The following is a 27,554-nucleotide window of genomic DNA, read 5'->3' on the forward strand; positions in this document are numbered from 1 at the left end:
TTTCCGAAAAAAAAAATACGAAATTCGTTGACGCCTGGTTCATGCAAATTACAGTAAAGGGAATGAAAACCTGGTTTAGCGGTCAAGAACCTCTAAACAACAAGAGGCCCAAGGGCCTTAACAGTCATCTGACTCCAAATTAAAGACCCGTATGCATTCTCTGTAGCGAATATAGTGGCAGTGTTTGTCATGGTGGCCATCTTGGAATTTAGACCAACCCGAAAAATAACAACACTTGATCACGACTATCTCGGGATCATTCCTGGTAAGTAAGAGCTGAATCCCACAGGTAGAATTTGAGAAGTTGTTAAGGAAAACCATGATTGCGCAATCATGTTACAAAATGGCCGCCATGGCTGTCATGTCAAAGTTTTTACGAGGCCGAAAAATAACACTTTGTTGGCTCTCCTTCCTTAACATCCTCACCAATTTCCAGCTCAATGGCACCTGTGGAACTGGAGAAGAAGCTTTAAATGTGTCTTTCAAGATGGCTGCCATGGCGGCCATCTTGGATTTCTGACCGACCTGAAAAGTAATAACACTTGGTCAGGACCTTCTCAGGATCATTTGTGGTAAGTTAGAGCTGAATCCAAGTGGTGGAATTTGAGAAGAAGTTTGAAATAGGTGTTGTTCAGGAAAACCATGATTGTGCAATCATGTTTCAAAATGGCCACCATTGCTGCCATGTCAAAGTTTTTAAAAGGCCGAAAAAATAACAACACTTTGTTGGCTCTCCTTCCTTAACATCCTCACCAATTTCCAGCTCAATGGCACATGTGGAACTGGAGAAGAAGTTTAAAATGTGTTTTTTCAAGATGGTTGCCATGGCGGCCATCTTGGATTTCTGACCAACCTGAAAAATAACAACACTTCCTCAAGATCATCCCAGGATCATTTCAGGCAAGTTTCAGCTCAATCTCACCAGTGGAACTTGAGAAGTTTCAAATGTGTTTTCAAAATGGCGGCTGTGGCGGCAATCATGGATTTCAGACTGAACCGAAAAATAACAACACTTGGTCAGGACCATCCCAGCATCATTTCAGGCCAGTTTCAGCTTAATCCCACTATTGTAATTTGAGAAGTTTAAAATGTGAAAAGTTTACGCACGACGCAAGGCGCACGGAGCACGACGACGGACGAAGCATGATGACTATAGGGTCAGATGACCTAAAAAGCAAACAGAAAACATTTAACAGTTTCTGTAATGATTTTAATTCAACAAGATCAGACTTTCCGTCCAGGTGCATAGATAAATTTCAACAAGAACTTGTAATCATCGGACACAAACTTTCTGGATAAAATCAAACATTCTCAAAAACATGCAAATGATGACACACAGGTACTGTCAATCAATGTCTCTTTTTTTTACGGATGATTTCACGAAATTACAAAAACATTGTTTTTAAATAAAGATTGACAGAAGTAAATTGATCAACGCATCAACAAATATGTAGTACTTGTACATTTGTATTTGAGTTATATATTTATATGAGACTGCTTTAATTGTTAATCTTAATCAAATCCAAAACCTGTCAATTTGCCAGGGATGTATAAAGTATTGCCATACATCCCTTGAATTAGAAATAGGAAAACAGAATTTATAAATTTTAAGACTGCACCATGCGAAAAGCAAACCAATTTTATGGCTACAAATTAAAAGCATGGCTGTCGGCATCTTTTTATCTGAAGGAAAAAAATCTTAAGTCTTGATACAGTATTGGAATCAGCCATAGATTTTAAAATCATAATCATAAATATTCAATTTATTTTTTGTATTTAAACATGTTTAAATGGGACATCATCGATTTGGCAAAAAAACATTCCTATCTTAGTTTATGTTATTCTGTGTTATGACCTGGAAAGAAACGCGCAGGAAAAATCCAGATAATTCCGAAAAGAAAATTCTCTACATTTTATTATTTGGGAATTCAAACCTTGCATAGCCATCTTGATCACAGATGATAGCATTAACCATTGTCAAGGAGTCAAACAACTTTTTTTTTTTTTTTTTGGCTTGATGAGTTTCAAGAATTTATGAAGTTCATTATGGTAACTTTTTAAAACATTCAGTAATCTCAGGATGATAAGATATAATACACAAATCTATAGCCTTCATCAGTGGTTATATTACTCACATCTACAAATTACAATTTAAATTTTTAATACAATTTTTTTTTAATTCTCATGAAAACTGTTTTACAGTAATATACACGTAAGAACCATGATCACATGTTGGAGGTATTCTGGCATTGTAGCATTTTGCTATTTTGGAGTACTGTAAAAAATGCTGTAATACAGGAAAACATGAAATATCAAAATAACCAAAGGAAGACAATGGTCACTGGCGTGGCACACTTTCATCTAGGTACAATTTATATCCAGGTAATATAATTTCAAAATTAATTAAAACAATACATATATTTTTTCCCCAAACCGATAAAAAATCTATACTACATTTCCCTGATACTCAGTAAACACCAGTGCTGTCAGACATGTAATGGATCTACAAATGGATTTCATTTTTAAGCAACAATCATACATAATGCTTTACAAGTTAAAGATTTGGTGGTCACTGATGGAAAAAAAATAAGGAACTTCTTCCACACCCAGACTAACACAATACATATGGACTCTTGGTTGGGAATTTTAGTCAGGTCCCTCCCTGTGCTTTGACTTATCAAAGCAATGCTAACCGTGCTTTGACTTATCAAAGCAATGCTAACCAGTCACCTACCTACTGTCCACCACAAAACTGACCAAGGTGAAGAGTAGTCGTGGACAGTCTAAATTCTCTTATGTCACCTACTGGTACCTACTGTCCACCACAAAACTGACCAAGGTGGAGAGTAGTCATGGACAGTCTAAATTCTCTTGTAAAGTTGAGCAATCTAAATTTCACCACCATAATAAATCTACAAAAAACATATAAATTCACAAATTCTAAACTAACATAAATGTTTGATATCTATGATATTAGTATTTGCACTACCACAGCCATTGTTGGAAACCCACGAATCTTTGCATTCATTTGAAGCAAACAAATGGAAAGAGCAGTCTCGTGGGTTTCCGACAATGTAGAAGTGTTACATTATTGCAAGTTTTCTTGTCCTTCACTAGCTTATGTGGAGTGAAAGCAAACCTTTATGTAATAATATAACATTTCTTTTCCTGATCCTACATTTGTACTTTGCTACTCTATAAACTTTTTCTATATATTTGTGTTAATAATTTAAGAATCTCATTACGTGTTATTTATCCAAATATCAATCTACGTCAAATTGGTATAAAATTGTATATGAATATATTGCATAAACTTTTAACTGGCGTGACATTTATAAGAACTTGACTAGTTACTGTAGGCCTCATGGGAACAGGTCTAGCTTGATGAATTGTTGTAAATATCGGTAAATTTTCTTGGGACTATATAATATGATTTATTCAAAGTATAAGCTGTATTACCGGTAATCGGAAATGTTTGATTGAACAAGAATTAATCATTTGTGATGTCATATTTAAATGGTGATTTTTAAGTTAATATAATTGTTTTCATATACAGTCAAACTTGTCTATAAAGGCCACTTTAGGGTCAGGGATCAACACTAACAGTAGCCCGGCAGTCCTGGGCTGCCTGGAATCTGGTCGGGCTGCGAGAATATCCAGATCAGCCCTGTGGTCTGCCAACATTTTCTGCCAAATGTAAAATATTCAGTTTAAATTGTCTTCATTTACAGTGACAATAATTTTAGCTTCCAAAACTTATTTAGAAGTCCCTTGAAAGCCCCATGGAGTAATAGTTCATGCTCAGAATGCACCAGAAGGCAGGAAACTGTAGACATGCAGAATTTCCCCCAGGGTTGAGGTTTGGGGTTTGAGGGAGCACCCCCCCCCTTCCACCCCCCAACCCCTGTTTTAAGGAGCAAAAAACAAAAGGCCATTATTTGCAGGTGACCTTATATACAGGTTCATTCACAGTGACTTGTGTTACATTGGGAACCAAACCATTAATGCAGGTTTGACTGTACATGAATCTAACCTCCTCTGAGATTTTCACTTTGACATATTCTAAAACGTATCTATAATCATTACCATATGTATCACATAGTAAGCCCTTGCCTGGTAATAAACCAATCCAAGTTAAGTTTAATAAAAATCCAAATCAATGCTATTTATTTGATTGTCCATCAATGCTATTTGATTGTCCAGTGACAATCTCACCTGATAATTTGAATCAAAGTTGATATTTGGCCCGTGGACTTATTACAGTATAAAAATGGCAAATTCATAGTCTCCAGTCATTTTACAACAAGGGCAAATACACAATGATGATTAAGTATGAATTGATAAAAACCAATAAATAATGATTACTTTACAGAGGCGAGATAGACAATATACTAGGTCACATCATTATTTGATACAAGTTTAGGTCATTATTCACCCATTTTTCCTACCACAAATAGGAAATTGATACTACACAATTATGGCACTTTATTTCTATCTATATGATGATTAATGGAAGGAAGTTAACAAATATCGACCAAGGCTGGAGGCCAAGATTGATATTGGTTATCTGAGCTCCATAAGTCATCATATCGGTTGAGCTCCATAGGTCATCATAACGGTTGAGCTCCATAGGTCATCTTATCGGTTGAGCTCCATAGGTCATCTTATCGGTTGAGCTCCATAGGTCATCTTATCGGTTGAGCTCCATAGGTCATCATATCAGTTGAGCTCAATAGGTCATCTTATCGGTTGAGCTCCATAGGTCATCATATCAGTTGAGCTCCATAGGTCATCATATCGGTTGAGCTCCATAGGTCATCATATCGGTTGAGCTCAATAGGTCATCATATCGGTTGAGCTCCATAGGTCATCATATCGGTTGAGCTCAATAGGTCATCATATCGGTTGAGCTCCATAGGTCATCATATCGGTTGAGCTCCATAGGTCATCATATCGGTAGAAACAAAGTGTCATAACTGTTTTATTACATTTTGGTATAAAAGACAGAGTACAGAGTAATAAAGGTATGATCCCAGGCCATTTAAACTACATCTTATTCTATAATATTCGCCACAACATCATAAATACTGCCAATATATTGATAAAACATCATATTGCAGTCTCGCACAACTCAACAGAATGTACATGTCTGATAAAATCCGATTGGCTGAAATTATGTGACATAACAGGACACTAGCACGAGCTCGCAATACTACCGGTATGTTTTATCACTGTCGCAGAGCATAATTCAATATTCAATGGAATAACATGTGATCAGATGTAAACCAATCAGCAGCGGCTACAATACTGATAATGTAATAATAAAAAATAACATTCCAAATGTAGTTTCATTACTTAGAAATGTAAAATCATATTGCATTTCAATAATTTTGACAATTGTGCTACAAATGAGTCAGGTAGATATTGATGTTAAAAGTTTTCGTCATCAAAGTCAATGCAGATATATAATGTATTGTATTCTATCCCTTGGATTGATAAAGTACAATCCATGAACTTATCATTTAGAGTAGAGCTATTGTATGATAATATCCGCATCAAAATTGATAATGAAACTGGCAAAACAGTACTACGACATAGTTAATTCAATGGCCAATTGTAGAGAGAACATTTTAATATAATTAAAATGAAATTGATATTCTGTTTCTCTGAGAAAATAAAGCACATTTATCATAAAATTACTCATTTGAATATATTATTTAGCTATACACCATGTCCAATAGCCTCAGCAACATTTTATCTATCAAGGTAATTAATATAATCTGTCATCTGTGGAAAATGTAAATAACTGTTCAGCGCCATTATAAAATAAAAAATTTTAACTTTTATATACAACACATACCACTATGATACCAGTATTTGTTAAATCTCAACAGATTTTAGTAATAAGAGTTCAAACTCAATCACATAAAATCAAACTAAATTATATATAATATCATATATGAAATAAAAAATAACTTCAAAATGAATATGTTGATATCCAAAAAGGTCTCGGAATATCAACAGATTTATTTTGATTTTTTTTTTTTTTATTCTTAAGCTCCTTCACAAAGACTTTCCAACTTTTTTTTTATGTATGTATTAATAATATTTCACCATTAGATTTTGACAAAGATGTTCCATGCACATGTGAAGACACATCCACTGCTCATATTTAGGAAGTAAAATTACATTTAATGTAATATATGAAAAAAAAAATATCATAAAAAATAATATATTACAGAACCATATTATAAAAAATATTATATTACAGAACCATATCCACAAAAGAAAAAAACACTTCTACATTAAAATGGCTCAAATCAAATAAAACTGCCACCGTCACTTCATATTCTAATTGACTTCAACATCTTGTGTGAAAGCTAACACAAATCTTACATGTATATAAGAAATGATCAAAAAATCACATTTTGCACTTTTTTAAGACATCTTAAATCGATATGATTAGAAATATAGCAGAGATGCTTGATTAATATATTTTTCAATGGTTGCTGGGACTCAGTATATGGGAGTCCTGGGCTTGTGTTTTCCCTGTGGGACTCATGAAAATTACAATATCCACTACTATGTTTATCTGTTAGTATTGGGATTTATCAAAATTTTGGAAATGGAGTTCTGGACTCGTCTGAAAATTTTCTACAAAATATAGTGCTTTTAAGCAAACTTATATTTGAAATAACACATTTGATCATTTTTTGCTAAGTTTTTCAACATCTGGCAATTATTTATGAAAAATAACAAGTTACTTCATATAATAGTGAAAATTTTAAATTTTAGCATAAGAACTTAGGTAGAAATGTATATTAGGTACATTTTAACAAACAGTTAATCAATTTGACTTTTTTTAGTTCCAATACCAAGCCTCTTTCTAGAACTTGATTCAGAGTGAAAATATGTTTTACAAATGGTACAATACCGGTTATAAAAATCACATAAAAATCATTTCATTTCAACTGTTAATTAAACAAATATATATATGCCTTTTCATCAATTTCAACTATTGCTACTTAGAGAAAGAATTACTTCCCTCACCATTATTTGATGATATACCGGGTAACATGCATAGCTTCCAATTCAATACCTTATTGAAATCTTACACAACCAGCACTTTTATATTGATAACATTGGACATCCACATACAAATTATCACCATAACGTCCATGGGGGCTTGTTAACTGTATTGATTGGGACTCCTGTCAAGTTTACAGGAATATTAATGATGGCTCCCATAACGCTGTATCTCTCTATGGACCGCTGTATCATGTACCTGTACCAACATCACAAAATGACAATTACATTGTAAACAACAACAATGACATCAACAACACCACAACAGGAAAACAACAATGCATCAATACCCTACACATATAGTCAAACCAGTCTGATGACTTTCCAAGGGACAGATAAAAATAAGTCACATATGAATGTAAACCTTTGTCCTTCAAAATCTAATCAGCTTCTGATTTATCTGGATATTAATGGATCAAAGGCATCTGCTCCTAGTTAGTATTTATAGAAAAAAATAGTAGCCCTACTTCTACTATATAGTAAAGAAATAATCTTCAATAAAGTTGGAAACTTACCCATCTTTTCCAAGTAGAAACAAAGCTGGTATATCAATTTCTCGGTCGGTTTCATCTTTTATCATATCTATCGTACTATCGTCATTATTTTTATCACTATCTGTAATAATCGTGGCTACAGCACCGGCATTTTGAGCATTAAAAGTTTTGGTGACAAATGAGCATTCTCTGCAACAAAACAAAAACAAATAAAAAAACTTAAGCAAACAATGAGAATTGTTTACAGATTCTTGGGGCCAATATCATCAAAATTCCTTAACTTAAAAGTTCCCATAACAAAGCATTACAGATTTTAAGGGAGGTTCCTGAATTAAGACATTTTTATCATTTTGTAACCATTGATAATTCCATAAATCAATTAGCTATGGAAAAAAATAAGCTAAAGATTTCCCTTAAGCTAAGGAACATTGATGAAATCTCGCCTAGATATGTTCAAACTTTCAGTAAAATAGATACTGTATACCTGGTATTTTTCGCCCCAGGTTACTTTCGCCCTTGAGCAACACAAAAGATATTCGCCCCTTTTTAATTTCGCCCTAAACGACTTTTAAGAAATGTCTTTTCCTCGTTTACAATCGAAAAATTTTGTTCGGAATTCTCGATACAATTGCACTCGGAACACTCGGGATTTATCAAGTTCCCCCATTTTCTTTTCTTTGAATATCCAGCTGAAGTGTGAAATATACAACGTTTACCTGTGTTCAGATTTACTTTTGGCCTCTATTGAATCAAATAGTATCAGGCATGCATGGTCAATTTTAAGCAAACACGATGAGTGGTGAGTTCATCGTGCCATGACTAATTACTGACCAGTGTTTTCTCTTGTTCATTTGTCATTGATGGAAGCCACAAGCGACGCAGAACTCATAAAATCAGTCTTCACAATGGCAAGAATTTGATACTATTTTGTGTGCATCATTTTAAAAAATGACTGGATTTTGAAAGGTACTTAGCATTTATAGCTTGTTTTTAATCAAATATACTAAACCTAGTACGCTGTCTTAGCCCATATACTCGATTTAACTCACCGTGATATTGCAAATTTGCTAGGCCTAGATTTAGATCTAGTTTTTTATTTCACATGCGTAGATTGGAATAAAACAATAAATTATTTTATAAATTTAGTGTAAATATATAACACGTGCTGCTTGTAATCGTAAAGAATAAAACACACTTGGATCCGACTACAATTAGCCTATGTACGATAACTTGTAAATCCTGCAATTGAGCTTGAAATTTTCGCCGCCATTTTAAATTTGCCCTATCATCAAAGGGCGAAAATTAAACTGGGGTTAAAATTACCAGGTATACAGTAGTCCCACTGGTTAAACTAAGGGGACATAACTACGAGTTAAGTCCCAATAAACATATTTAATATGACATAATGTGTATGTTAGACCTTAATTGATCCTGTCTAATTGGTGACGGAAGAGGTAGATCTTCCAGAAACAGAAGAGCTACAAATCGAGTGACCGGAAGATATATTCTAGAAGAAGAAGAGTGCAAATCGAGTGGGGGCTCAGGGTTAATAACTAGGGGAGATAACTTTATTCTCATTTGTCACACTAAGGGGACATAATTTGTAGAATGTGAGTAGGATACCTACCCTCTTTGAAGCATCACAATTCTATCCTTCACAATCTCATAATTTTGTAATGGACTACATCCACTGTATGGATTTCCTAATATCAAAGGCATCCTTGTGTACTTTCTTTCCTGTAAAAAAAAAAATCAAAATCAAAATTAAATGCAACGACCAGACAGGAACTCGAACCTGGGACCTCCGAACACACGATGGGCACTCTAACCATTTGAGCTACCTGGCCATCAGTGTTTAGCCTTAGTTCTCCTACATTCCTCCCTCCTACAGCAAAGTCTTCGATCCTGATGACACACAAGAGTCATTATGACACCTCTGTGGGCATTAAGTCAGGCACCAAATGAAACAAGAAGACAAATGCAAACAAGAGATCCAGCCTCGAACCCAGGACCTCCTAACTCTAGACAGTCACTCTAACCATTTGAGCTTGGTGGCCACCGGCAAACAGTCCATTCTAGTTCCGCTACACAAATAAACCTTGTTTCTCCTCATTTTTTGTTTATCAGTATATCGATTCTTTGGTCATCTTCATTGGTTGAGATCTCCATAACAACCAGTCTCAGTGATCAAATCACACAGAAACATTGCGACAAAATGGAAACAAGTTTCTCCTTTCCATACGATTCAAATAGATTAGGACAATGAGGTGACAGATCTAGAATGATTTATATATATTTAGGTGAAGTGACCTGAATGTTGACTCCCAAAAAGACAAATAACCTGACCAATCACTGGGTTCACTTCAATATTAGAATAAGAAACCTCTAATAATTATCCTGAATTAATTTATCTTGGGCCTAATTATAAATGGATCCAAATATAAAGTGCACAATATATGCAGGTTGATGAATCAAACACTCTGGTCCAACAAAATATATTGATCAATCTATATTGCTAATTTACACCTTGTTGTAATAACCCTATATACATATAAATATGTAATTTACTTTCAATGATTTCGGATACAGGTAGATTGATACACAGCCATTACTTTTATTTTAGATCATTTAAATAAAGCTACACTTACAAACAATTCAATCTATACCTGAAGATGAGCATTAGATTACACTAGCCCATATATATTGAAGAAATCAACCTGACATATATATTTTTAATTAATTTTATTAATATATCTTAATATTTTTAAAATATTTTGTTTACCTATATATACTTACAAAAACACCTCCAAAATTTTTGGCAGGTCTTATTTTGAATAAAAATCTTATGTCTTCTGGTTCTAAAACTTCCATGAAAAGTGAATTTCCAAATATAAGATTGGTGTCAGAAGTTGTTGCTACACGTATCTGTTCATCAGCATCTGCAACATAAAACGGTAATATATGGTTTCTTGATGAAAGCACTTTAGATTTTCTCCTGTCATATAAAACAGCACAGTGTATGTTAATCCGAAGGGTTCTGATGTTAATAACGAATTAAAATCGTCAGAACATCATGTATGTAGTCTCCTCTGTTTCCTCTGGCCCGACACGATTACACCTCGTCAGTGCTAGATGTACTCATACGTATATGAGGTCGTATTCCACGTGATTACATTGGTGGGTTACATGAGTCTGTCAAAAGATTACTGTCGCGTTAACCTCTAATATATTGGAGTAGGCTAGAGGAAACTCGGGCTACGTCGACGTCTGTCAGTGACTGTCAGTGTCATATCATGTTTTCATTTCATCTTTTACGATCTAGTAGACTAGTTCAATCTTATGTAATTTTCCAGAATCAGTTAGATACAATACCTACCTGTCAAATTTAAAACGGCGACAACAACAACAGTAAGCAGATGATACACCTTCTCTTTACAAGACATGTTTGAATCAGACACATGTACATCACCCCAGTCAATCCTCTATTGATGAACAGAGTTATCTTCCCCTATTTGCCGGAACTTTCTATGGCCAACTTTCTATATGTCGGTTCAAATATATACCCCCAATATAATGGACCCTAAACCGGAAATGTAACTCACTTTTCGAATGAAGCGAAATTGTTGTCTTCGTGTGATCAGTGAGACTATTGCAAGCTCAGTAATTGTGAAGGATGTGACATTAACAGTAGTATATAGCAAGCAGATGTATGATCTGTAATAACCTTTTGAAGAGTCATAACACGGTATTTACGAGGCGCATTTTCGTCCTGTAAGCATTGTCAGCTTAAGCAGCATGCATTGCTCCTTTTAGCCTATAATTATGATTTATCGTACTTTGGGTATATGTATGGGTAAACATCCGTACACAAGTTATACTTTAATCGTATATTTTTCATAAATGCTTTAAAGGTTACATCGATACTTTGCAAAAAATAGTGTATAAATCAAAAAATAGTCAGCTTACATTGACCAGAGACCTACATTGTATATACAATGTAGGTCTCTGCATTGACATTTCACTGTCTCCAAATTTCCCTCTTTATATATATGAAGGTCTTTTGAGTCTTATTACATGAAGTAAGAGGAAAGGCCTACATTGTTTACAATTCTGTATATTAATCTTGTGCCAGCAAATGACAAAATATATAAATTTGTACATTATACATTCCTAAATTCTTATAGGGAATATTGTCAGATTCCAGAACCACAGCACATTATGCATGTTTTGATATAGTACATATGGATAATGGGGTGAAAATGTGTACATATATGATCAGACTGTCAATATTAAATTGATAGTAGTTTTCTATTTTATCATCGAATATACTGTATATGCAGGTCTTGAGTCACATTTCATACAGAGTTATAGCCCTTTGCTTATAGACATGCTGATTTGTTGGAGACACTATATTGTCATTCTACATAGAAATGCTATTTTCTTATATGAGCTGTACCCTGATCTGTGACTGGCAGTCTAGACAAGCCACCAGACCCTAAGTTATTTCTATTATTAAGAATTGCCAAGCTAAATTCTAATACTAGATTATCTGCCCCTAGTTCTAGAATCAGACATACATACATATCTAGGGACCAAAATCATGAAACTCAATTTTATTTATAATTTTGATATTCTTGAGACAGGGCGCCAGTCTACTGGCATTCAAGTGCGATGTGTACTTGTATTACTGTTGGGCTTCATCCCGATTGCCATTATGTTTATATACAGAGCTACATCCCTTGTGTGTCAATTTAGAATGTCTTTAAAAATTGAATCATGAATTCACATATTTTTAATGATTATACAAATTAACTTGTGTTTTAATTCAACATCATTAGGTTCATAACAAATAATGATGCATCCTTGATTTTTCAGTATAGATTCCACAAGTTTAATTTTCTTTTTTTTTAAACCACAGGTTTTCTGATAATTTCTGGAATGGAATGTGGTTGAAGGTCCTTGTTTGTGTGGCAATCCCTTCCATCATAGCATGGGTAACAACAGTCTCTTGGCCTAGAATTTGGAATGTGGAACCAGGTCAATTATTTTGTGACAAATATGGAAAATCATGTCATCGCATCTGTCCAGCAGGCTTTTTCCATTTACCATCAATGTCCAATCAGTGTCATCCATTGCTCACATGCCATGACCTTCAGAATGGCATTGTAAAGGTCAATGTCATTGGAGCTGGAGCAGTTAAACAGGTAAACTAAATATTTCAATAAATCATATCTGAAGATATATCAAAAATGAAAGTTTTGACAGCTAGGTTTCTGAATAATTCTATATCTCTTTAAAAGTAAATATCGAAACTAGATTATTTCCTCACCTTTGTTTTTAATTCTCTCACAAACAGGTGTCCTTAGCATCATGGAAAGGTCACATGATAGCAATGAATGAACCAATCACAGAACTGTATTTAAAAGATTACAGATATGGACTGGATATGCTCCAACATCTTCAAGGTCATCCAGAGGTCATCCAGTTTCTTGGATCGTGTAATGATGTTTACTTCACACAATACCACAAATTTGGTTCAGCTGACCAGCTGGAAAATATTCTCAGTGACCTTGACTCTGGACATCCAGATACCATGGCAACAAGATTTAATCTTTGTCTGAATTACATAAAGATTCTCAACTTCCTACATACAAATAAACTCGGGACCTTGGTCATGTGCGATTCCAGTGACCTTGACAAAACCTTAAAACAGTATCTTATTACTGATGACCTGGCATTGGTACTCAATGATGTAGATTCCTTGGCAATGGTCCATCACTCAGCAGGTCAACTAATTAAATGTGGTCATCGTCAACTTGGAGGAGAATTTGTAGCTCCAGAACAATTATGGCCCCATGATACAGAGTTCAGAGATGAGGCGATGCAGCCATATGATGAGAAATCAGACATCTGGAAAATTCCTGATGTCTGTAACAATTTTATCGATAGAGGCAGTGATGCTGTGAAAGTTAAACTGGATTTGTTTAGTATTCATTCTGCTTGCAAGGAAGAACAAGCATCATTTAGGCCCACTACAGCTGATGTTTTACAGGAATATGAAAGAGTATGGAATAGTATAGATAAATCTAATGTCTGACTCTATTCAGCTGTTTAGCCCATAATCATCACCTTTCATCTGATGATCATATTTAATAAAGGTTTAAAAATGGAATTTCCTTGACATTTTTTTCCATTTCACTGCATGTTTACATGCATTTCAGAATGAGCTTTTCCTGTGCATGTACCTAAAACATCACAGAAATATTCAGGTCTATTCACTCTATATAGATAGTCACTTGTTAGGATATATGTGGTTGTTATGATGAAATTTCCTTGTTTTGAGAAGTATTCATGTTACTTTATCTGAGAAATGATGTTCAAATAATTACAATAATACAAACAAAACAAAGAATATGCAATTGCAGAGTTATTTATTGAGATTCTAGGTTGTACAAAGCTGCCAATGTTTTGTCTACATTAACACAGGGCAGTGCACACAACAGACACACAACCATCACACTTAGTATACAATAATATATTCTGTCCTCGTAACACATACACACACGCACCCACCCACACATGAATTTAGTCCTGCACATCTGAGAAAAATGCTGTAAGGACCAGGCTGGGACTCGAACCTGGGACCTCCGAAGTTTAGACTGACACCATTTCAGTTTGTATACCTCCATGGCCAAAGGCATTCACCCTAGTCCAGTTCCACTATTTATCAAATAAACCATTTCACGTATGTATTCTTCCCTTTGTCAATCTGTCCTTATATCAGTATCTTATCATCAATGTAACCTCACTTAACCTATTTGTCCGTCTGTCAATCTGTCTATCCTATCATCAGTGTAACATAACATGACCTATTTGTCCGTCTATCTATCAATCTGTCTATCCTATCAGTGTAACATAACATGACCTATTTGTCCGTCTGTCAATCTGTCTATCCTATCAGTGTAACATAACATGACCTATTTGTCCGTCTATCTATCAATCTGTCTATCCTATCATCAGTGTAACACAACATGACCTATTTGTCCGTCTATCTATCAATCTGTCTATCCTATCATCAGTGTAACATAACATGACCTATTTGTCCGTCTGTCTATCAATCTGTCTATCCTATCATCAGTGTAACATAACCTATTTGTCCGTCTATCTATCAATCTGTCTATCCTATCATCAGTGTAACATAACATGACCTATTTGTCCAACTGTCTATCAATCTGTCTATCCTATCATCAGTGTAACATAACATGACCTATTTGTCCGTCTATCAATCTGTCTATCCTATCATCAGTGTAACATAACATGACCTATTTGTCCGTCTATCAATCTGTCTATCCTATCATCAGTGTAACACAACATGACCTATTTGTCCGTCTATCTATCAATCTGTCTATCCTATCAGTGTAACATAACATGACCTATTTGTCCGTCTATCAATCCATCTATCCTATCATCTGTGTAACACAACATGACCTATTTGTCTGTCTATCAATCAGTCTATCCTATCATCAGTGTAACATAACATGACCTATTTGTCCGTCTATCTATCTATCAATCTGTCTATCCTATCATCAGTGTAACACAACATGACCTATTTGTCCGTCTATCTATCTATCAATCTGTCTATCCTATCATCAGTGTACCACAACATGACCTATTTGTCCGTCTATCAATCTCTATCCTATCATCAGTGTAACATAACATGACCTATTTGTCCGTCTATCAATCTGTCTATCCTATCATCAGTGTAACATAACCTATTTGTCCGTCTATCAATCTGTCTATCCTACCATCAGTGTAACACAACATGACCTATTTGTCCGTCTATCAATCTATCAATCTGTCTATCCTATCATCAGTGTAACATAACATGACCTATTTGTCCGTCTATCAATCTGTCTATCCTATCATCTGTGTAACACAACATGACCTATTTGTCCGTCTATCAATCTGTCTATCCTATCATCAGTGTAACACAACATGACCTATTTGTCCGTCTATCAATCTGTCTATCCTATCATCTGTGTAACACAACATGACCTATTTGTCCGTCTATCAATCTGTCTATCCTATCATCAGTGTAACAGAACATGACCTATTTGTCTATCTATCAATCTGTCTATCCTATCATCAGTGTAACATAACATGACCTATTTGTCCGTCTATCAATCTGTCTATCCTATCATCAGTGTAACATATAACAAGACCTATTTCTCCGTCTGTCTGCCAATATGTCTATCCTATCATCAGTGTAACATAACATGACCTATTTGTCTGTCAATACCTCACTAGATCTATTTGTCAATCTGTCATTTCATCAGTACCTCATTTAATTCATTGTCTCTTCTAATATTTGTACCTTACTAGATATATTTGTCCATTTGTCTGTCAGTCTTCCAACTGAGATTACATTGGCCTAAATTTTCAGAGTATCACAATCACTGTCCATGCAAATGTGTTTTTTTCGCAACAAAATCTTTTTAACTTTAAGTATTTTTCAGATCATTTTCCCCAACCAATGTTAAAATGTCATTTAAATAAGATTTCTGTTACAACATGTTCTGAAAGTCTACAACAACTAGGTAGGACAATGAAACTAAATTAAAATGACAGCAAAGTTTTCTAAAATGTATGAGGCTTTAATATATGGCCAAAAATTACAATTATCTGTAAAATCTGTTAAAACTAAACATTTATAACAAGATTTTATAAATCTGAAGTGCTGAACTATGAACGTTTGCCATGCTGATGCAATAGTCAGCACCACCATTTTAAAGGCATGTTTTATATCTTTGACCTGCCAGAAACTATTGAGCAAATATAACAACATCACACTTTCTTTTACCTCTGTCATTATGACTGAATCCAAACTTCATTCTACATGTAATTCTAAAACATTTTCAGGGAAACAACATCAGATTTAAATGAACCTACACTCTGGGAAATCCTACATATTTTAGCTTAATACTACACATAAAATTACCTTCGTAATTATCATTGATTTTTGTTATTCATAATTTCCAAACTCCCAATTAGTCCTACAGTTATAACAGCTTACACTATGTCCTTTTAGGGTGCAAGTTTGTCTCAAAGTATTTTTCTGGGGCTTTAAATATTAACTTACCAAATATCCCCTATAGGAATTCCTCCAAAAAAATGGCAACTATGAGACTCAATCTAGGGATTGAAAAAAATGAACTGATGAAATTACATGAATTATTTCTGATCCTTGTAACAAGAATTATGTTGTTGATCATTAATAAAGAACGAAAGTGATAATAACTAACATGTACACACATTTTAACAAAACAAGCCTATAATATAAAGCTACTACAGAGAGAACTGAATGCACAGCTGACTGTACAAACAAACATAACAGTAACTTATCAAACTTAACAAGAAAAAGCTCACAAGCATTTAGGTATGTCTTGACATACAGCACTATGTATCTATACCATTCAAACCCCCAGAACCGTTTAATAATAAAATCAACAATGAATTCAAACTGACATTGCAATTGCCGGTAATAAAGTAAGCCGACAAGAGCCATAATTTGGATTTCATTAGAGTTACACTCGAAAATTGTCCTTACAGTATACGGACAGTAATTTGGTCCTACAATTCTGTGAAAGTGGCAAGCAACATTTGCGAGATAGGAATTTAAATTGCTCCAAGATAGCGCTTAAAACCAGATTAAGACCAGAAATCACATTAAATGACGTGATTCAGAGACCAAACTACTGTATTAGTTTGTGGGATATGGGGGAGTACATGTACAGTTACCTTAAACATTTTCCATTTCGCAGTTTGAATTTTCCAAATCTTGTCAAGAATTTGAATCAAAATGTACATGCTATTGCATTTATCAAAGAAATTATAAAATCTCTACCATTATTTTTTTAAGGTACAAGTGTGTATACTATTTTTCTGATTTATTTCCCCATGCTGGCCGGGGTTCAATTCCAAGATCAGATATGACCATCAGGGTTTTCACTGGATATTCTGGATTCCTTCTACAGTAAGACCCCACACTTCTATCCCGCCCAACAAGAGTGATGAAACTTGTTTCACAATTGTTGTAGAATAAACATAGTTTCTATTTTGATATAAGAACTAAAGATCATTAAATCTATTACTGAATGCAGTGCACAATGTAACCCATGCTCAATAGGATTAGTTATAATCTTAATGACAACACAAGTTAAAAATTCTGAATCATAACCCTAAAAGAAATTGATTTATTTTGCTGTTTTGAGAAATTTTAATGAAAGGTAATATGGACATTTTCAGTAACAACAGAGCCAATATATTATCTAAGCTACATATATCTTTCCTCATTATCACAGTCCCTGTGATACGAACCTAAAAAAATGTGTAGACCTGTTTTAAATCAAATTAACATTTTTATGTTCTCCTCTCACAAACATGCATACTTTCATTTGCATAGAACCAAAAGCTATATATATACCATAATCAGAACAATAAAGCACATACAATGTTATTGTTTGGTCACTCTCAAGATTAATCAATTTATAAACAAAAACAATCTCCATGATATGATGAACAACAGAGTTTAACTCCAAGGTGTGAAACAAGCAAATGTATGGAGCTGAACATTTATAACAACAACAGCCACCAATATTTAAAATGATAAAAAAATGAGAAATAATTTGTGTATTTTATTAACACAACTTTAACTGTATATAAAATCACTGTTGGAAAATAATTCTTTTAAGAATATTTAATATATTTCACTTTTTACAAAAATCAAAAGTGTCTGCAACCATGGTTTGTAAATACTGGTAAATTGGCGCGAAACAATAAAATTACAATTTGGTAGGTCCTACAAGAAATGTTACCACTCGTAAACAGAATGCTGCATGGTCTCATCACTTGGACCAATAAAACTCCATTCGGCTTTGTCCATGTAGTATTGTTTTAACATTTATGTATTTATAGAACATTTTCTTACAGTATAGGCTCAGGTGTCGCTACCGACGCTATTTCCTAGAGCCTTAGAGCCTTTTAATGAGCATGAAATCTATAAGTTACTTTGAATTCAGATTCAATTGCAATATCAATTATTAGCTTTGAACATTCAAAGATACCAATTCTTGCATCAAATGAATGAACTTTTTAAATTTAATGAATATATAAAGTTTATTGTAATATTTTCCTTCTCCATAGAATTTGGACAATCTGTAATAAATTCCATTCTATATAATGACAAAATTATACTTTAAATTATAAACAATCCTTTTTACTGATGAACATTGATCTTATTGTGTTAGAATTTTTTTTCTGAAACATTAAAGCAACTTAAAATATGTTGCTGAATAAAATCAATTGAACAATTTAATATTAATAATACAATTAAATAAAATCTTATTCTCTACATAAAATTCACTTTTACACTAAAAATGAGATTCAATTTCAAAATGCCCACTTTCAAATGTGAAATTATTATCATGGAAAAAATATTTCCAAAATGCCCATATGTTGGGGGAAAAACTAGCCTTTTTAAAAGGAATTAATATAATGAAAGATTAAATCAACAATTTATATTTTATTCTACAATGCCACTGATATAAAAATAGTTTGGTAGTTCACAAAAAAAATCAATATGGTCACCAGTTTTTGATGTTAACTGACAAAATTTCTATGCAAACTTACTGTAAATCACTTAGATTTTGCGAATGATTTATTTCACGATCTTACCTCTTCAGACATTCGAGAATACATGACTTTGCAAATTCTGATCTAGAACTTAAGTTAAATTAATGATAAACTATTAGAGTAATTGTCTCTGCAAGGCTCCTATATCGTTAACTGATAGCTTGGTTGCCATCCATAGGTGAAATTTCTGCACAAATAATCACAAAGGATTTGAATTTGTAATAAACACTCTTTTATGTGAAAATAAATTTCACACAAAATATAAGTGATTTACAGTAAACATTCTTGATAATATAACATTAACAAACATTATTTGATATTGAAATTTATTTACTTTTCATTACTGCCTACTTTTCATTATTTTTCATTGTCTTTTAAGACTAATGGCATTTATCCACTAATTACCTCCCTTTTCAAAGCAGAATGTCCTATTTTTTTCAGTATAATGAAACATACAATGTAGACAGATACAAAACTGTCATGCATTGTTCAAGAATTAAGACAAATCTTATCATCATATGGTGACATACAACAGTGTTAATCATAAAAGAATATCATTCTTTTAATACAATTGTAGCAACAAAATATTCATACAATGTTGAATACAAACATTCGTAAAAAAAAAACCATACATATATACAATGTTTTTATTGTATACTTTTCTTATAAAAGATATACATGTATATACATTTAAAACCCAAATCCTTTCTAGAAAGACCAGTATAGCTACACCCTGTCTATAAAGACTGCAATTATCACAGTTTGAATCACAAACTTTTCGTCTTAACATCTGTACAAGATGTTGGAAAACCAGGTGGTCAGACAAATCAGTTTCTGCGAAATAATTACCCTTCTGTCCTTTCACATGAAAATAAATAACAAGTACTTCATATAAAGCTGACCACTTACAATTCAACTTGGATGTAAATATCAGAATTTAAAATCCTTAAACATAGTGTTCCAAGCATCTTTTGGACTTAGTTCTTGAATTCAAAATTTGTTCAAATTATTTTTTTAGCCACGTTAATTTGATGGCATGGATTTGAATCGTTCAAGAACATAAGTTTAAATTGAACAGCATGTACACACTTTGATGTACAGTAATAACAATATAGATACAGGCATGAGAAAATAAATATCCATGAATATAAGTTGATGTACAGTAACTGTACTCAAAGCTTCTTAAAGATCATGATCAGGATGGGAATGAAAGAACAAAACTTGAAATTTATCAAATATCATAATAAAGAAATTGACATAAATATATCCAAAAAATACACAGGGAATAAGTTTAGAAATAATCAAATTAAATTTATTTAAATGAATTTGGTTCAAATAAATAATTAATCCAGTTGACTACTGATAACTAAAATAGGTATCAGTTTAAATTAAAAAGAAAAAAATACTTTGATAAAATTAAAACTGCAAAAACTACATTTATTGAGTATGGAGTAAAACACTATGAACACAAGCAAAATCTCTTACTGAATAATATGTCCCAGTTATCTCCCCTAGCAGAAATAACCCTAACAATTTTGTACATTTCAATCTCGGATTTGTTTTATAAACATGTTTTACTGTACAAGTGTCACATATATGGATGGATGTATGGAAGGAATTTTTTTTGTCGCACCAACTAAAAACAATGGAAGGATATAGAGGTTTTTATTGCATAGGCAAGCTAATACATTATCATACACTAAAGTAAGCTAGCATCAACAGTTGACTGTGTTGGAAGGCTGTGATGGCGTCATCATCACCAATGTGGGATTGTGCACTGCAACAGATAAAGCATGATCACATGTATTACATAAGATGTACTGAGTACTCTAAAGCCAGATTAACCATCAAACTTAACAAGATATTTAAGGTGGCCATTGCCACTGTAAACAAAAATATGGTGAAAATATCATTTTTCACACAGATACAATTTGCATTCAGATGTCCTTTCCTTAAATCTTTCATTGACTTGATTGGACATTTTGGTGTTCAGCTTGACCAGGAAAATACCTTTGAATATATCATTTTAGGCATGAAGTGTCTAGCGATAGGTGTAATTATCTTAGTTTGGTTAGCTACCAGGACACGAGGATATTATGGATTCATTAAGGAATAAATGTACAATCAATTATTATCATTATCAGGTGCTAAGGGGATATGGACTCCGGCAAAATTTTGCTTGTTGTGTTGTGCTTTGATTGGTTGGTTGAAAGCTTAAGGTCATCTGAACTTGACCCCTTAGATCTTCATACCGTAGCATATACTGATGATCCGTATTTTAATCCTGATTGAAGGAGGAGTAGTAAATTCTGAATTATAGTCTGTATTTTCAATAATAGGAGACAGCTCACAAATCTAATACAAAATATCATAATGGGTTATGTATATTCTTATATACAACTGAAGAAAGCTACAAGCAGAAATTCAATTTAAAAGCTGTATAAAAAATTCATGTATGATATTAAATTACAAAGTGCACATGTAATAGGCCAGTTTCACAATCGCAAAATGTAAAGAGTTATTTCCCCTGAATTTCGCGAAAACGAGGCTCAGCCTGCTGACAAGTTGACAGTCACAAGTCTCAAGGGGTGTGCCTAATGAGTGTGCTGTGAGGGTTTCTGCACGCCTCGCAATTCGTTAAGTGATATTTTTAAATAAATTATTTTTCTGTATCATACAGATGAATATCTAACCTATGAATAAGTCTAATTTGACCTCGATATAACGAGTGCATATTATACAAATGTACTGGCGAACACGAAGTTACGGTGCCATAAACATACGAGTGTCCTGTGAGGAATTAGTGTCCTGTGATTGTTTTTGCATGCCCCGCAACTCATTAAATAATATTTTAAAATTATTTTTTGCTGTATCATACAGATAAACATTGAGCCTGTTACCATGCAAAAGTTGACTTTGATTGCACGAGTGCATATTATTTAAATGTACTGTCGAAGTTACATTGCAGGGTGTCCCGCGAGGTGTTCGCACGCCCCGTGATTTTGTTTACCTTTCGATTACAGTGTGTACTGTACTAACTAGTGAGTGTCCTGTGGTGCCGTGCCAACCTCGGGTACTTTGCCACAGGCATGGTCACTGGTGATCGAACTGCTCAAACTTTAAAACTGTGTCCATTATATAAGAATTACAAATACACGTAACATACGTATTTTCTCCCAAAGTCCGTTTATAAGAATTATACAAGAAATAACTTTATTACGCCTGAAATATACGTATTTTCTCCCTAAGTCCGTATATTAAAATTATACAAGAAATAACTTGTGATATGCATTACCTTCCCATGTATAGAAAATAGTGTTGTTATTACTATATGACCAACACACACATCTGTACATTTATGCACATGTATATAAAACATACATATGATATATAGGATATCTGTGATACTTATTAGAGTATACACTGTATATATATATACACCTCTTTCATTTAATCACTCGAAAATATGCATCACATAAAATAAAAAGCAAACAGAAAATTAATAAAAGGTTTAATAATTGTCCTGTTACACTTGCATTCGTTACTGGCTTTTGTTGCGATAATAATGTCCATGACCCGTACATTGACATCGACACAGCATGGGGCTGAATTGAATAGTCGCGAAACAAAACTGGTCATTGACAAGTCATCAATCACTTCACATAATTGAGGCAAAAATTTACAGTGAGTTAGTAGTTGGCATCACTAATCAATTCATATACTGTTAATCACCTTTTGAAAAAGGAACGATGTCTACAAATAACAAGGCATCGCAAACGATACAAATCCCCTCGCGTGCTAACACATGAACTCTGACGCAAAATGGGGGGTGGGGTTATTGCAGGACATTGAAATAACATCAGTTGTCATTTGCACTGAACTGCAATAGACATGACCTTAACTTTGACCTTGGCACCCTGAAACACGAACTCGTTCGAGGTATTCCCATGCTGGACCAATATATGAAGTTTGGTCAGGATCCGTTCAAAAATGAAGTCGCAAGAGCGCTGACAAAGATTTTCTATAAATAGTAACGCTGACCTTGACCTTGACCTTGGCACCCTGAAACAAGAACTCGTTCAAGGTATTCCCATGCTGGACCCATATATGAAGTTTGGTCAGGATTCGTTCAGAAATGAAGTTGTAAGAGTGCTGACAAAGATTTTCTATAAATAGTAACAGTGACCTTGACCTTGACCTTGGCACCCTGAAACACGAACTCGTTCGAGGTATTCCCATGCTGAACCCATATATGAAGTTTGGTCAGGATCCCTTCAAAAATGAAGTCGCAAGAGCACTGACAAAGATTTTCTATAAATAGTAATGCTGACCTTGACCTTGACCTTGGCACCCTGAAACACGAACTCGTTCAAGGTATTCCCATGCTGGACCCATATATGAAGTTTGGTCAGGATTCGTTCAGAAATTAAGTTGTAAGAGTGCTGACAAAGATTTTCTATAAATAGTAATGGTGACCTTGACCTTGGCACCCTGAAACACAAACTCGTTCGAGGTATTCCCATGCTGGACCAATATATGAAGTTTGGTCAGGATCTGTTCAAAAATGAAGTTGCAAGAGTGCTGACAAAGATTTTCTATAAATAGTAACAGTGACCTTGACCTTGACCTTGGCACCCTGAAACACGAACTCGTTCGAGGTATTCCCATGCTGGACCCATATACATTGTATGAAGTTTGGTCAGGATCCGTTCAGAAATGAAGTCGCAAGAGCGCTGACAAAGATTTTCTATAAATAGTAACAGTGACCTTGACCTTGACCTTGGCACCCTGAAACACGAACTCGTTCGAGGTATTCCCATGCTGGACCCATATATGAAGTTTGGTCAGGATCAGTTCAGAAATGAAGTCGCAAGAGCGCTGACAAAGATTTTCTATAAATAGTAACAGTGACCTTCACCTTGATCTTGGCACCCTGAAACACGAACTCGTTCGAGGTATTCCCATGCTGGACCCATATATGAAGTTTGGTCAGAATCCGTTCAAAAATGAAGTCGCAAGAGCGCTGACAAAAAGTGAACATACGTACGTACGTACGTACGTACTTACGTACTTACGTACGTACGAACGGAACGCTATATCCCCTCCCCGACTTTCGTCGCGAGGGGATAATTATGGTTAATAAAATATAATGAAAAGTAAAATCCTTCAATATTTAACTAACGCTCACGATCAACATGTACACCAAGAAAATGCACAGTTTTAACTTTTAATGTAATTTCTTATTACACGTATTTATTAAAAGTGCAAATACACTGTCTACATAGTTAACGCACTTATAAAGTTTAAATACATTTAAATTTATAATTGACGGCAGTACTGCTTTTTCGTACATTACCGATAACAGTTGTTTTTAACATTTAATTAATGGCCTTTATTTCGTAAAGTAGCGCAAAAATCTTAACCTATTTACCCTTTACTCAGCAATGACTTCAACGTAAGTTATACTATAAGTTAATATTCATTTCTATTACACGCCTATCAATTTAACAAAACGTGCAAAAAACAGACAGGACACTCATCTTACACTTACTGTAAATTCGTCGTAGCATTTCCTAAAATGTACTTGTTCTATCAAAGTCAAATTTTGCACATGTACGAATTGTGGGGTGTGCAAATACCGCACAGGACACTGCACCGAAAATGAATGAATTATTATGCTTTCTTCGCATCAAACTCGAATGTCCATTTTTGCATGTTAATAGGTTCGATGTTCATCCGTATGATGCAGAAGGAATTAACAGAAAATACTATTTAACGAATTGCGGAGCAAAAACTCTCACAGGACACTCATTCCTCACAGGTCACTCATTCCTCACAGGACCCTCGCATATATATTGCACTGTAATTTCGCCAGTACATTTGCATATTATGCACTAGTCCAATCAGAGTCAAATTTTCCATATTAATAGATTAGATGTCCATCTATATGATACAGCAACTATAATTTTGAAATATCATTTAATGAATTACGGGGCGTGAAAAAACCGCTCAGGACACGCATTCACTTTAACAAATTTTATTGACGAACCATGACGTTATTCACCTGTCAACCTGTTTGTACAGGACAAGTTTTCAGAAATTGACAATTTTTATGTATTAATTACATATTACCAGCACGCTAGCTTATATATAATGTATACGTTACTTTACCCTATTAATCATTGCTATATATTGTTCAATTATATATTAAAACCTCTAATTCAAGTATCTTATAGCAATTCATTGATTTATCATAAATGTGTCAATTACATGTAAAAGGAGCAGCACAAACCGGCTATTTTCGGAGTCAAACATCAATGAAAAAAGTGTTATAAAGCACTTTAAAAAAAAAAGGTTTCAGTAGTTTAATTAATTACCAGTGATCCATGCCTACGAGATAATTATGGAGTTGGTGAAAATTAAATTCGACCATTTTCCTCAAGTCTCCACTCCATATGCGATCTTGTGCTGACATTTGCAATTGCTCATAGGAAATTTCTTTCTCTACTTCAAGCGCCTTAAATAGGTCAATCCCGGCGGTAGAGTCCGATACATCACTGGCATCTATATTATCCGCGGCATTTAACTTGATTTTAAGAGAAATACGTCTCGCTATTAGAGCAGATTTGTTTCCTGTTACATTCTCATTGCTGTATTTTTAAAATCTCTTTCAACTCAGCAACCTTCAGTTTGTTTAAATCTTCCGTATTGTTCAACTTAAAATTCAAAGCCGACATTGTTGACATTGGAGCCAACACGTAAGTGTCTCTCAGCAGGCTGAGCCTCGTTTTCAGAAATATTCAAGGGAAATAACTCTAAATTGTAGTCGATTGCGGGGATTGTGAAAGGGGTCTATTACAAATAAGAATGAAAACAAAGATGCAACTCATATTTCCCTTTTGAAAGCATCAAAGGATATGTAATTTTTCTTAATGAAAAAATCTGCTGATCTTTTTCTTTGTCAATTTTAAACAGAGTAAAATTGCAATTTTTTCCTGGGCAGGTGAAGACGTCCCACCTTGCATGTCCAAAAGTATTCTTTATTAAATACGGTTAGTACATACTGTTGCATTCAAAATGGGAGATAAAGAGTCACCAGGTGGTTCTAGCTAGACCTAACAGGTTAGCTCTATATAAACCCAACCATTTATTACTTACCATGATGATAATAAGGGACTACCGGATTACCTCCCCCTTACCAATAAGCTGCCCACTGGTTTTCACTTGGAAGGTCTAGTAGTATAATAATTTGATAAAATACATTAAAAACAGGGGTTTTTCTGTAAGATTTAAGGTATAGCAAAAACCAATTTAATACCAATAAACATCTCAAGTTAATAAAATTGAAAGAAATTATCATAACTCTACAAGTTAAAATATTAGATAATTTAATTCTTATTCTTTTAGTTCATGCTTGGTTTGGATCAATTTTTATAATTTTTGGGTTCATCATTTATATCTCTGTGCCTGAACCTGCAAAAGTCTATGTGAACTTTTATTCACACAGAACATAAAAACCACATGTAAATTGTATAGATAGGGTTTTTAGTGTACTTAATTGTCTATATATACTGTCAAGGGAGGTAATCCAGCAGTATTACCTTGTAAACTCACATACCTGAACTTATCATGATATTATTGTCCCCATCAGGGCTTTCAAATATATTTTCTCCACCACCCATGAAATCTTCATCATCATCATCGTCAACCTCCAATACTGTTGCTCCTTGCTGACGATTCATGATCAGAGAGTAGCGAGCATCCTGTTTGTGTTTTCTGGAAATATCAAAATATTGTATGATTGCTTATAGTTATATAATTATCAAAGTTTAGCCATTTCAAAATTCATCCTGCAATAAGTCCATGCAGGAGCCAACCCACCTTAATCTCTTACTATGAGCCAGATTGGGTTATTGCAAGACAAATAAAATCACATTTGCTGGTGGTAATACATTGCCCGTCACCAAGGCGATTTCCTCTCGCAATAAAATCTTTCATTACAAGTGCTTTTATCCAGATATGGGTGGGCTTATCACTAGGCATGCTCTTATAGCAGAGATTCACCTCTTATTTTAAAACTTAAAATCCTTGGGACTGCCAGCCAAGAATTTTGAGGGTCCATGAAGAAATAAGAGGCCCATAGGGCCAGTATCGTTCACCTGGTTGGATTTGACCAAACATCAAAATAATGTTCATGTTCTATTTGTTAATACCTATATATGTTGATGTCAATCAATGGTATATATGGTTATAGGGTAGGGAAAGACCCCAGGGCCTATTTTT

At 34.1% G+C, this 27,554-nt stretch overlaps 3 protein-coding genes across 5 annotated transcripts in view; 1 reads left to right on the plus strand and 2 right to left on the minus strand.

The window, feature by feature from the left end:
* Positions 1-1,188: 1,188 nt before the first annotated feature.
* Positions 1,189-11,062, minus strand: LOC117340009 (protease-associated domain-containing protein 1-like). 2 transcript variants are annotated; one of them, XR_004535351.1, is made up of 6 exons: positions 10,957-11,062; positions 10,377-10,519; positions 9,208-9,317; positions 7,602-7,769; positions 2,813-7,285; positions 1,189-2,734 (listed from the first exon to the last, which is right to left on the minus strand). XR_004535351.1 is itself a non-coding variant. In XM_033901753.1 (5 exons), the coding sequence occupies exons 1-5, from the start codon at positions 11,021-11,023 to the stop codon at positions 7,165-7,167; spliced, it is 609 nt and encodes a 202-aa protein (XP_033757644.1). In that variant the 5' UTR covers positions 11,024-11,062; the 3' UTR covers positions 1,189-7,164. The 2 variants fall into 2 exon arrangements, 1 of the variants encoding a protein (XP_033757644.1); XM_033901753.1 differs by having other exon boundaries at positions 1,189-7,285.
* Positions 11,063-11,099: 37 nt separating this feature from the next.
* LOC117340008 (protein O-mannose kinase-like) lies at positions 11,100-13,752 on the plus strand. 2 transcript variants are annotated; one of them, XM_033901752.1, is made up of 3 exons: positions 11,100-11,325; positions 12,499-12,784; positions 12,937-13,752. In XM_033901752.1, the coding sequence occupies exons 2-3, from the start codon at positions 12,524-12,526 to the stop codon at positions 13,675-13,677; spliced, it is 1,002 nt and encodes a 333-aa protein (XP_033757643.1). In that variant the 5' UTR covers positions 11,100-11,325; positions 12,499-12,523; the 3' UTR covers positions 13,678-13,752. The 2 variants fall into 2 exon arrangements, with proteins under 2 accessions (XP_033757643.1, XP_033757642.1); XM_033901751.1 differs by having other exon boundaries at positions 11,141-11,351.
* A 242-nt stretch (positions 13,753-13,994) lies between these two features.
* Positions 13,995-27,554, minus strand: part of LOC117338867 (VPS10 domain-containing receptor SorCS1-like) — an 84,162-nt gene continuing 70,602 nt past the window's right edge. The window contains exons 25-27 of the mRNA XM_033900231.1: positions 26,890-27,047; positions 15,064-21,048; positions 13,995-14,729 (exon numbers count right to left, since the gene is read on the minus strand). Of these exons, the coding sequence (XP_033756122.1) occupies positions 20,987-21,048; positions 26,890-27,047 (220 nt within the window). The 3' untranslated portion in view covers positions 13,995-14,729; positions 15,064-20,986. The remainder of the gene's footprint in view (positions 14,730-15,063; positions 21,049-26,889; positions 27,048-27,554) is intronic.

This window comes from Pecten maximus, chromosome 12 (genome assembly GCF_902652985.1).
Source record: "Pecten maximus chromosome 12, xPecMax1.1, whole genome shotgun sequence".
NCBI classification, from domain to species: Eukaryota; Metazoa; Mollusca; class Bivalvia; order Pectinida; family Pectinidae; genus Pecten; species Pecten maximus.